General features: G+C 42.7%; 1 protein-coding gene across 1 annotated transcript; it reads right to left on the reverse strand.

The window, feature by feature from the left end:
* Positions 1-336: 336 nt before the first annotated feature.
* On the reverse strand, positions 337-12,229 carry LOC124864675 (phospholipid transfer protein-like). The gene is made up of 15 exons (XM_047359547.1): positions 12,028-12,229; positions 7,906-8,028; positions 7,712-7,799; positions 6,541-6,663; positions 6,068-6,211; positions 5,944-5,995; positions 5,615-5,776; positions 3,985-4,152; positions 3,814-3,864; positions 3,523-3,681; positions 3,376-3,443; positions 3,262-3,301; positions 3,118-3,169; positions 1,785-1,861; positions 337-514 (listed from the first exon to the last, which is right to left on the reverse strand). The coding sequence occupies exons 2-15, from the start codon at positions 8,015-8,017 to the stop codon at positions 443-445; spliced, it is 1,368 nt and encodes a 455-aa protein (XP_047215503.1). The 5' UTR covers positions 8,018-8,028; positions 12,028-12,229; the 3' UTR covers positions 337-442.
* Positions 12,230-12,834: the final 605 nt, after the last annotated feature.

The following is a 12,834-nucleotide window of genomic DNA, read 5'->3' on the forward strand; positions in this document are numbered from 1 at the left end:
TTACAATAACAGGTGTCTTCTCACCTAGTTGATTAAACTAAGTTATGCTCAGAGTGACAGAAAAATATAACATCTCTCCCCACGTAAGGGAAATCAGGCAACCAAGAAAGAAAAACTGATTTCTCTGAGCATGGAGGTGAGGAGAACAACTGAACTAACACACAGGTTAAGGTAACAGCAGCAGCCGGAGGGGAGGAACCTTGTTGGCTCTATTTTTGTCTTCTAAACATGTAGAGATCTAATGGTCAAGTGAGCATAGGGCCCCAGAAATGTATCCTACACCCATGGCTCTTATTGGCTGGTTCTGCTCGGGTGTTTCAGATAGAAAACAGACTCTTGAGATGCTGAAGGATTTTATTTCTGAACAAAACTGGTACTGAAAGCTGGAGATAAGGAAGGCTCTTGTCTTCGGCTCATCCGGGGCTGTTCATCCGCCGGGACCTCACCCCCAGTTCAACAGCTTCTGCCTCCCAGCTGGGGTGAAGCTCAGGGATCCTCCAACCACTACAAAGCCCTGCATGCAGGAAAGGCCACAGAGGGCCAGACAGAAATTGGTTTAATAACAGGAAGTAACGAGTAGAGAGACAATGCTGGAAGTAAAGGTTTGCAGAAATATTTAGCGAGGTGGTCCTAGTGCCAACTTCAGTGTCTTTAGCAGCACACAGATGATCATCTCAGTATCTGTGGGTGGATAACTGACAATTCAAGACCTTTACAATAATTTTATTGACATAAAATAGTTTGATATCAGGTGAAAAAGACTAAATCAGTTAATTCTGATACCTGGGATCATAAAGCCATTCAATGCAATGGCTCATTGACCCCAGGTACTTAAACTCACCCACCTTGAGTACCTCCACCCATCTCCCTTTCATTCACATCTGGACTTCCTTCCGTCAGAGCTGACCTCCACCTCTCCAGGCTCCTCGTGGAGAGGTGGAGGTCAGCTCTGACACAATGTTCTCTGCAAACATGGTAGTCCATGCGTACTCCTGTCTGACCTCATCTGTTAACCTGCTTTGATCTGATCACATCTGCCCCTGTACCTCACACCTCGCCACTGTCTTAGTGTTCTGCAACAACTGACATACATTACATCCGAAGTGCTCTTTCTCAGCTTGAAACTAAGCTGATCATCACCGTTGACCTTCTTAATCTAGCTGTGACTACACTCTTGGTATGGACCATCAGATCTATTCTTCATACGGCTTCATCAGGAGCTCAGCTATAAGGCTGAGCTCCTGATGAAGCCGTATGAATATGGATGAAACATCTGAACGTTCTAACCTCACAGTCAGAACGTAGCTGCTGAATTAACAGATTCATTTAACTTAAAACTTTAAATTAAATCCTCCTGGATCAGAATGATTGCTGACTGCCTCATACCAGCGACCTCCAGGATTAATATTATCATCTTTCTTCTAGCCCAGGATGAATTCCTTACCACAGAGGACTTAATGAGCTAATTACCTCTATTAGAAAGATTGGATGAGAACCAGCTCTTACCAGTAAACTCCCAAGGATTATTAGTGTCATTGGATTTGATTTTCTGTATCATTGTAATGTTTTTCCTCGTGTACAGCGCTTTGAGTGCCTTGTTGCTAATAAGCGCTATATACTGTAAATAAACTTGACTTGGTTAATTGAGGAACCGTTGTCCAGACTCAGAGAAGAAAACATTTAAGTAAATGTTTAACAAATCTGGATCCAATTAACAATAATCCACATTCTGACCTGCAGATTGATTTCTAATTAAAATAGTTTAGTGTTCCAGAAAGACTCACCTTTTCATATCGGATGTTTCCCTGGGTGAAGTTCACTCCTTCAGGAACAGGAATCTTCACTTCATTACTAAACAAGCCTGCACAAACAGTTTATGTTCTCAGTATCATCACCTTCTGAAGCTGTTTTAATGGATCTGTCTGTAGCTGGCTGGTTCTGGATGACTGCCTGCTGTGCTTCATCCGTCTGACTCTAAGCTTCTGCTCAGCTGGTCACCTAATAATAACATCTCTGTCCACACTTCTCCTTCGTGGTTTCAGCTGCAGCTTCTATTTTAAACTGGTCAGAAATCTCCAATTCACCACTGTCTGTTTCCACATCAGAACCGGGTCGGCTGAGTTTTACTCAGGTTTTCTGAAGGTCTGCCAGAGGGTTCTTCTTTTCATCCAGTTTGCGTCCAGATTGTCTGGTCATCATCACCCATTTGTGAAACCTGAACAGCACTGTAACCCTGCAGTTACCAAAGTCAAGGTTAGTACTACGTTTTATTCAACTTGTGGCAACAACTGCCCTCAACTTAGTAGGTTGCTGCAATGAACCATCGGACAGACAGCAGATCTGGGTCAGGAGTACCGCTCTTGACCACAAGAGCATGAAAAGCAGGAACAAACCTTAGGACACTCATTTCCAGCAGAAAAAGTATGTCTGACAGTCCGGTCTTTCAGGAACAGCAACAAAGCCAACAACACTCTGCTGCAGGACCTAACATCAGCCTTCAGTTGATCATCAAGATTTCAAGTGTACAGCTGGCAGCTCTTTGGGAATAGTCGGAGCCCTTTTGAGGTGGAATCGGTCATAGGTCAGAGGGGAGTGGTGGTCAAGTGGTTAGAGCAGGAGGTTTGCGTTCCAGAGGAGACACAAGGGCCCGGGTTCGTATCCTACAGATTGCTACTCTGGCTCTCTGAGCAAGACCCTTAGCCCCAGAATGCTCCCTGGGCGCTGCACAATGGCAGCTCACTGCTCCCTATAAGGGATGGGTTAAATGCAGAGGACAAATTTTGTTGTAATGTACATGTGCAATGACATAAAAATCATGGACTGGACTAGAGATGAATGGAAAGCAGCCAAGATCCTAAGAGAAACTCTGGAAGACTTTTAGAAAGCCTGGAGAACTGTTGACCCAGGTTAGTTTAATGGATCAGGACTGGATCAGGAGGGTTTAATCTGCCCACTCTGATGTGTCTAAATATCTCTGTCAGAGGCGGAATGAATCTGTGAATGAATCTGGATGATTGAACCCAGACTTTCTAAGTCTGAAAACTGTACTTGTGTTGACCTCCTCCTGAGGTTGGATCTCTGCTGGTCAGCCAGTGTGTTTGCTCTCCATCATCTCACCTGACAGGAACGCTTTGGCTCTGTTGTTCAGCAGAGCATTCAGAGGTGCCACCTGCTCAGCACCAACACAGAATTCAGTATTCAGTGATTACTGCAGGGAGGTCAGAATGTGGTTGCAAACAGACGAAGAAGAGACATTCTTACCAAGAACCGTTTAAAAGCATTGCTGGTTACTAGTCGACATCTGGAAAAGAGAAGAAACTGTTTCAAGTGTCTGAAAGGTCCAAGAACCCTCCATGTTCCTGTGTGTTCTCATACCTGACATCTCTAGAAGGCAAAGTAAGACGGTTTCCCTCAACAGTAACCATCAAGCTGATGGGGCACACCTGCAGCAGAAATGGAGATAATTAAGAGGAAGAGTATGGTGGTCCACCTGAATCTCCTCTGTGGGTCTGTTTGTGTTACCGCAGATAAGGAGAAGACATTGGGTGTTCGAGTTCCAGGAGAAATGACCGTAACTCTGGGTCTCATGTTGAAGAAGACACCATCACGCGTGATGCTGATGCTGGGTACCTCAGTGATGTTCACCTTAGCTTCAAGAGGTTGTTTCAGGTTCCACGGTTGCTGTGAAAACACAGCATCATGCTTCAGTCCTGGCTTCAGAAGGACTGATACTGAACAGGAGCTCAGCGATGGATTCCCCCTGTTTTCGAATATCATCAGTATTTTTTTTGGTATAAATCTGATTCTACTCACTGTGAAGAACTGCTTGAATTTTAAAATGATCTTTGAAGCCGTTGAGTTTATCTGGCATAAAAGACGAAGGATTTCTTAATCTCAAACAAGAAAATTATATAATCAGTTTAAACCTCGTCAGTTTTCTCTGCCGATGTTTTATCACGCCAACATAATGGAGCTTCTCCTCACCTCAGTGAAATTTGTCTCCATGAGTCCTGCTTCATAGAGGGATCTGGCAGCAGAGTTGAAGAAAAACTCAGAGATGCCCACGTATGCCATCAGGGCGTCCTCTGTGAAAACCGGCTCCATGCCACCATTCGCCATAGGAGGGGGCTGTGGCTGCCTGTACGCCTGGACCTGGCACATATGACACGCTGGATGCTGTAATCATGAAACTAACAAAACTGACTGAGGAACAACATGCCAGCATCCATCAGCTCTGACAGGTTGTCACCCCGTTCCTCAATGGTGAGACCAGCCTGCCTCGTGGTAACCCCTTCCAAGGTCTATTCAGTGCTGGGAGTGCTGTCTGGCGTTACAGCCAGTCATCATCTGTCTGCTGACCTCTCACTGGTCTGACTGTCCAAGTCAAATCTCTAATGACTGAAATAGACATTTTCTTATTAAAGGCCAAATTCAACACATGGGCAAATGACTGTTTGTGTGGATCAGGTTTGTTTATTTGATGTAAATTGAAAACATGTACATAAACTCAATTGATTATTCATTTTAATCTTTTAATAAGTAATTCAGCATGTCCTACTTCTGAGTCACCCTGCTCTCCGCTGTGAGAACAACCACCTCCACTGCTGCAGTCAGCGGGATTTCACTCACCTATAATCTCCCCTATTTTAGCGCTCTCCAGTCTCTCCAGTGTCTAAAATATCTAAAGCAGATGCCCAGCAGTTGTTCCTGCCCTTGTTTGAGCTCCTCATTACAACCATGTTGCTGTGGCACGGATTCTCCTGTCTTGCCCTCATCTGACTTCTACCAAGCTTCTGATCTCTGGACATCAACTCTGTTTCTGTGCCCTGAACACCCAGCCTAACCCAGCCCTAAGGTATCTTATCTCTGCCTCTTCTTGCATGACCCTTGGCTGTCTCCCTACTAACCCTCTGGGTTTCACTATCCAGAGGTGTTAGGTTTTGGTTTTCCTTTGTGTTCATGTTCTTTAGCATTTTTGCTTGGTTATGTTCAAAAGGTTTTGCCATATTCTGTTTAATTGTTCCCTTTTGGGTTTTGCCACATCAGTTCTTTCTATGTGCTCATTGTTAGGTGTATTCCTTTAGTTCATTCTGTTTTGTTTTTCTTGAAAACCTTTTTTTTAGTTAGCTTCCTGTTTGAACTCAGTTTGACATTTTTCTTTTGGGTTTCATGTCAGAGGCTGAATGAATTGTTTAAGAGTTCCAGGTGTGCTTCTGCATGAGGTTTCTGACTCACACAGCACAAAACTGATGAGCTGCTTTAGAATCATAACTAAGCATAATTAACAGAAAAATAGAGATTAACACATTTTTAGAGTCAATGTTTTGTAAGGAATCAAATAGTTTTTTATATTAAGATTTATTACCTGTAAATATGTGTTCATATTGTCCATCCCTTCAATATATATAGGAAAAATGTGACAAGTAACTGCATTTCATGCAGGCTGCAAGTTGAGATGTTTGTGTTTCCAGTAGGATAAAAATATTCAGTTTGTCTTCAGTATTTTGTACCGTACAGAGGTAAGCATGTCACATTGATAAAACCCTGAGCATCCGTAATAAACCCTCCTCTATTTAAAATAATAACCCAAAGATTTAGTCATTTTTTTTCTCACTTTGAAAGACATGTCCAGGCTTGTGGTTGTTACTTCGACGTCTCTGGTTAGGGAATAGTTGAAGCCGATGCCATAGTTTGGAAGGAGCTCTGCTACCATTGGAATTGTGTTTAGCTTCCTGTTGACCAATAACGGGCCGATTACCTTTAGTACGGGGCAGAACTGTAACCAGAGAGTATAGAGAGTCCTGTTAACCTTCCTACTGCTCAATAAACACTGGCTGCTTTTAAAGGTGGTTCAGGTATATGATCTCTGGTCAGCAAGTAAGTGTCATTTCTAATTAACTTCAATGTGACTCAACATTCAGGTTCAGAGAGATGGAAACAAACCACATTGTTCACAAATGGAGCCAGAACCCACTGAACTATCGCCTTAATAATCCTGGAAACAAGCAAGAAAGAAAGAAATTAGAACCTTCACAGACCCAGAATCTATAGTCCAGATGACGGTTACCTGGGTAGACTCGTTCCAACAAATCTTATTCGGTCTATTGAAGCCTGGCAAGTCCTCATGTTGGCTGCCAGTCTGTTTTCATTCCTGGTCAGACCAATTTCCATGGTGGCAGACAGGCCTGTAATGCTGACTTCAGCGGGTAACCTGCAACAGCGTTACAGACCACTTCACTCACAATGATCAGGACCATGGTCAAAGCTTTCTGAAATCAGATAAGTCTGCTTTGGCTGCTGCAGCTTAAAGTGAAATACTAAACACAGCAGGAATTTGACTTTTAGTGGGTTCTTGTGGAGTAAAGTCTGAGGAGTTTAATCATTTCCTTTCTGCTTTGGATCAGCCAACACATCACTGACCAGATTATCTAAGGACATCATTAGATCTGTTTGTTCACTGATGTTACTGAACTCCCCAACAGTTTGGACCCTCAGTCTGCTGCTTCTGTCAAACTGGACCAGACTGGACTGAGTACTTACCAAGAACAATTGGTGCTGTTAAAGTTCAAGGTAAAGCTGAAGTTCTTGATCATGAACTGGAAGCCGTAGTTCTCTACGAACTGCAGATGAGCTTGATTGACGCTGACCTCAGTTAAGTTCACACTGAGCACAGAAGAGAAGAAAAGACACTTTGATGCAGTTCATGTTTAAGATGTTCACTCACTGAGCTTCATGAAGAACCGACCCTCCAACCAGAACCTGAAGCTTCCTTTTCATCATCATTTTGAAGAGAGCAACCGATGAGGTGTTCCTCACAATGAGGCCTGATTTTCTAACCCAGTTCAACTAATTCCAGAACAGATATCAGCTCTTAACAATGTCAGAGTAAACTGATTGGTCCATGTGAGTTGGTCTTCAATGATGGACTCTAAAACCAACTCAGCTTCTTTTATAAAAGTTTTCTGACAATTTTCACTGAAGATTCTTTAAATGGCAACAAACGTTCAGTGTAAGTTTTAATTTAGACTGTGGAGCCAGACTCTGGAATGTCCCTCTTTAATGGAAATCTGGAATCAGACTCCGAAGTCAGATTCTTCGTAATCTGACTTTAATATAAAAAATTTGAGATCTAGGATCAGATTCTAGAATTAGAGTTAAGAATGTAATTTTGCAATCAGACTCAGACACAAGGTTCTGGAATTAGATTCCTGTGTTAGATCAGTACTGTGGTGGGCAATCTGGAAACAGACTGTGGAACGGGACTCTGCTGAGAAATCTTAAATGATAAGACTTTTAAATCAGACTTTCTTGGCACTCTAGAATCAGACCGGAATCAGAATTTAATTTAAAATCGAACTGTGAAACCAGCCTCTGAAATCAGGGTGTTTAGTCATATTGGTTGGCACTCTGGAATCAGTTTGTTGAACTGGACCTGAATTAGAATTTTAAATCGGACTCTGTAATCAGCCCCTTGAATCCTACTGTAGTTCACACTCTTGAATCAGACTCTTGTTGGCGCTCTAGAGTCTGACTGTAATCACACTCTTGAACACTCAGTCATCAGACATAAGACTGGTTAGTACTCTAGAACCAGACTTTTGAACTCTTGAACTGGACAAAAATCTGGAATTAGACTCTTGAATCAGGCGCTGGTTACTTTAGTGGAATCAGACTTTATGTCAGTGGGCGTTCAGTCGAGCTCGTCTCTTACTTGCTGACATTACAGCTCCAAAACTGGAAGCCTTCAAACGTTCTTCCAGCCATGTCCTCCTGGAACATGGCCTGAGCTTCATCTCTCACTGTGGAAACACAAACAGCTTCATGATGTTACCAAAACTCTAGATACCTGTTCAATAACCAGAATTTACAGCTTTGTTTCCATGTTTAGACTGTAGGTCATCTTACACATGTTCATGGCGTGGTTGGTGATCCGGACTTTCAGAGCAGCGGGATCGTCAGCTCTGATGGAGGAAAACATGAAGATGAAGAACAGGAGGGAGCATTTATGGGAAGCCATCCTGATGACTCCTGGAATGATAGATGATAAATTATTTTTAGAGAATCAGCATCTTCTTCCTTGCATCTGGTATCATTTTCGGATTCTGGCCAACACTGTGTTACTGGTCTGAGTCCAGTTTAAGGCACTTGATCTGTTCTAAGAATTCCCCAAATGTTCTCAGGCCAGACCGTCTGGGTTCTGATCAGTCTGAGGAAGGATCAATCAGGACTGATCAGTAAGGTGGACATCTTCAGCCGCTGGTCAGAACGTCTACAGAACCACAGCAGGAGTTTTATACTCCTGATTCTGCATTTTAATCACAGCAGTAACTGTAAAAGGACATTATGTTTGATTCTTTATGTCCTCTGAGTGTGTCAGAAGTTTCTCCAACCAGCAGGCTGGTTCCATCTGCAGAGCTGCAAGTGTTCTCACAACCCACCTTTTTGCTCAAATGGAAACAGAAACATAAAAACTGTTGAACAAGTCAGGCTGGATGCCATGAAGAACAGAAAGATTAGCTGTTTTGGGTCTAAATTGACTTTTAATATCTGTAAACTCATCTGTGGAACCAGACTAACTTTATTAACTGTTTTATTCATAATCATGGGAACAAGAGTCTGAATAAAGTGATGAAAATTCTGAGGATAATTCCTCACTCTTGTTAGGAAAAGTGCTCCCAGAATCCCACAGGTATTTTATATCCATGGTTGTATGGAGGGGTGGAGCTACAGGGGTGGCACAGGCTTTCATTGGCTACTTTGGAACCTGACTGGACACTTCAGGTGCCACAACATCATAGAACATGTTTATCTTTCATATCTCCTACGTCTCTGAGACGTCAGAGACTCTGGGACCTTCAGCTAAGGTTAGCTTGTGTAAGACCTGAATGGCAGTTTCATACAGCTGACCAGAGGTTATTTATTCAGACCTCTTAGTTTGGTCCACATGGTAATCAGCAAGCACATGATCAAGAGCATGAAATTCATCAAGTAAAGTATGTCAGTTATCTTTAGTAAGTAATCTGGCAGTCTTCTTTGGTTTGTGCGGACCTTGGGCTGCTGTGGCTTGCAGAGCCAAGTCCACCTGTCATTTGCTGCTCTTGGGTGCTGCAGGCTTCCTATCGTTCTCGTCACTCTAACACCTGTGCAACTCCAGGTGACAAACTCTCTCACATATATCTGTGCACAAATTAACTTATTTATACACAAACGGTCAACCACCCACCCACACGGCCCGACACGCAGATAATCCAGATGGTTGAAGATCTTTCCAACACGGGTTTCTATTACATCAATGAGACAGGTCTACTTTGATGCTGGATCCAACCTTGATTTAAAAAAAGGTTATCACTCAATTCGGATTTCCTCTTGAGATGTCCTTTTTGTAGAGTTAAACTGCCCTGGCACATGTAGGCAAAGAGCTTCTCTGTGGATATGTTTTATTTACATTTACCTTGTTACAATTCATTTGACAATTTATACAGAACATTTTCTTGTCAAGAGTAAAGATGGAAAGGTTGAACAAAAGCTTCTACCAACAAGCCGTTAAAGGCCACCGTCCTCCCCCACAACACACAACCACACACATCCGGAATGATTAACTAGACGAATACTTATTACATTATAAAATATTTCCTAAATCATACAGTGTTTTTGCAGCTACATGTACTACTCCGGCAGGGCTGCCCTTTGTCGCCGGTCCTGTTCATAAGTTTTATGGACAGGATTTCTAGACGCAGCCAAGGGCCGGAGGGGGTCTGGTTTGGGGACCAGTGGATTTCGTCTCTTCTTTTTGCAGATGACCTGGTGCTGCTGGCCCCCTCTAGCCAAGACCTACAGCATGCGCTGTGGCGGTTCGCAGCCGAGTGTGAAGCGGCTGGGATGAGGATCAGCTCCTCCAAGTCCGAGGCCATGGTACTCGACCGGAAAAGGGTGGCTTGTCCTCTTCAGGTTGGAGGGGAGTTCCTGCCTTAAGTGGAGGAGTTTAAGTATCTCGGGGTCTTGTTCACAAGTGAGGGAAGAATGGAGCGGGAGATCGACAGACGGATCGGTGTGGCTGCCGCAGTAATGGGGGCGCTGTGCCGCTCCATTGTGGTGAAGAGAGAGCTGAGCCGAAAAGCAAAGCTCTCAATTTACTGGTCGGTCTACGTTCCTACCCTCACCTATGGCCATGAACTTTGGGTCATGACCGAAAGAACGAGATCCCGGATACAAGCGGCTGAAATGATCTTCCTCCGTAGGGTGGCCGGGCACTCCCTTAGAGATAGGGTGAGGAGCTCGGCCATCCAGGAGGAGCTCGGAGTAGAGCCGCTGCTCCTCCACATCGAGAGGAGCCAGTTGAGGTGGCTCGGGCATCTATACCGGATGCCTCCTGGACGCATTACTCTGGAGGTGTTCCAGGCACGTCCCACCAGGAGGAGGCCCAGGGGACGGCCCAGGACACGCTGGAGGGACTATGTCTCTCGACTGGCCTGGGAACGACTTGGGCTCCCCCTGGAGGAACTGGAGGAGGTGTCTGGAGAGAGGGACGTCTGGGCGTCTCTGCTGAGTCTGCTGAGTCTGCTGCCCCCGCGACCCGGTCCCGGATAAGCGGAAGATGACGAGTACGAGTACGAGTAGTTGAAGATAAAACTGTTTATATGCCATATGCTCAAGACAGTCATAAAATGCTAAAATCTTAGAAATTGTTAAATGCAATTGTGTATTATTTCATGGAAACCTATTGTTGTCTATTCCCATGGAATTTTGTTCTGATCCCAGTTTGGTCCAGTGACTCTTATGAAATATGACTAATTATGAAACTTGATTAAAACAACTGTAAGTGACCTCCTGCTGGTAGATTTGAATAATTTTAGTCATAAAACCAAATTCTCTTAGACTATCAGTGAATTATGGACATTTCTTTAAATTATAGGTGGTCAAATTGGGTGCAGAACATCCTTATGGCGGTTTGATACCGACAGTCCAGTTTGGACTTGCTGAAGCCAAATACCAAATGGATCTGTCTGCCACAAGAAATGAGCAAAACTGTGATGGTATGAAATGTTCAGTACCTGTATAAGAGACTGTTGGAGCGTGCATTATATATGGAAGAGTTTACAATTTAACGTCATTACCTGCAAAGAGTACACTTTGATGTATTTTTGTTTTAGTGCAAAATGTTTTGTCTGCAATTGTCATTAAAAGTGAACCTTTTCATGATGAATAAAGTGTTTGGAACAAAAATAATGTTGCTTAAACCCAATATTATCACATTCTCCTGCCCTGACTCTAACAGATACCCACCAGCAGGGTTGAAAGCTGTTTCACAGTTGAAGCTCTTAGTTCACATTTGAATATACGGTCCTGCTTATCTGTCCTAAACGGAGTACTCCTAGTTTTACATAGAGACAAGCTCTCTCTGTTTAAATTTGTATTCTCTACACCCAAAGATGCAAACGTTTCTCTTACACAAAGCTACTACTTTTATCTTTTTTACTTTGGTTCATTATCATAAAATGTCAAAAATTATTTTTAGAAATAATCATTTATGAAGCGTATTTAAAAACAACAAATGATTAAGAGGCCACCGTCCTCCCCCACAACACACAACCACACACATCCGGAATGATTAACTAGACGAATACTTATTACATTATAAAATATTTCCTAAATCATACAGTGTTTTTGCAGCTACATGTAGTTGTCTGCTAATGTTTGAAAATATATTTTACCCAGATATGCTGCTTTTCAATATTCTGCTGGTCCAGAAACCCATTTAGAAAAAATCAATTCAAGACAAAGCTGTTGGAAACGTTTAGATTTTAAGAATAGATCTAAATTTAAAATGTACCTCCATCAACAACTGTTTAGAATATGACATTTTTGTATTATTTAAAATGGGCATAGCTGAAACTCATTGGGGTCAAGGGTTCCCCCGCCACTGAATCCTGCATCACAAGCTCTTTATAGACATGATAAAAAATAAGCGCAACAGCTCTTATGCGTTAAAAAATAAATTCAATTATAAGGTAAATGGAGACTGCAGACCTGGAATACAATGGAGAGGTGGTTGGTGGTCCAAAGCAAAGGTTGCTGGTGAACACAATCTTGCAGGTCAGTTAAGTTTCAAAGCAGTGTTGGATGATGGTTGTTGAGTTAGAGTCAGTGACTCTGAAGTTGAAATTAGGAATTTATTGCCTTTCTATAGAAAGGCCACACCATCCCAACATTAAAATACAATTTAGCCTTATTTGCCTGAAGTGACAGAGGTCCAAATGATGGCATCAGGGGGTTTTAACTGGGGAGGGCGTGTTCAGGTCGTTAGTGGACTTCGACTGCTTTCCACTGACCACTACCAGACGGTGAGCTGGCTCCGATGGTGGGGGAGGATGCCGGTCAGACCTGGCAGACCCAAACTAATCTTGAGTGTCTGCTGGGAACGCCTGGCGGAGTCTCCCGTGAGGTGGAGCTTCAACGTAAGATAACATATTAATTTAATCTAAACCTTAGTTTTGTTTATTAGTAACATTTTATTTTGTGAAATATTTTGTATGTTTTATTAGACACTGTTCTAATGAGTTGTAAACCGTCTTTGGCCTGAAAGCTTTCTGTATATCTCTTTATCACTTTGTACTAGTGATACATGTTTTCTACAATCACTTTAAATCAATGTTAATATTTTGTTTTTTGCCGGCACTTTGTATCGTGTGCTTGCATTTAAAGACCGGAGTCTTTAAAAAAGAAACTGCTTAGTCAATCACTTAACCTGGATGGTATTAAATTGACCTCTGATAATAAAGTAAAAAACCTTGGTGTTATTTTTGACCAGGACATGTCATTTAAATCCCATATTAA

The sequence above is a fragment of the Girardinichthys multiradiatus genome, chromosome Y (assembly GCF_021462225.1).
Source record: "Girardinichthys multiradiatus isolate DD_20200921_A chromosome Y, DD_fGirMul_XY1, whole genome shotgun sequence".
Classification (NCBI taxonomy): Eukaryota; Metazoa; Chordata; class Actinopteri; order Cyprinodontiformes; family Goodeidae; genus Girardinichthys; species Girardinichthys multiradiatus.

Coding starts and splice junctions, on each gene's coding strand:
- LOC124864675 (XM_047359547.1), bottom strand. CDS start 8,017: ATGGCTTCCCATAAATGCTCCCTCCTGTTCTTCATCTTCATGTTTTCC. Junction 7,800..7,905: donor CAACCACGCCATGAACATGT/GTAAGATGACCT, acceptor GTGTTTCCACAG/TGAGAGATGAAGCTCAGGCC. Junction 6,664..7,711: donor TGGAGCTGTAATGTCAGCAA/GTAAGAGACGAG, acceptor TTCTGTGCTCAG/TGTGAACTTAACTGAGGTCA.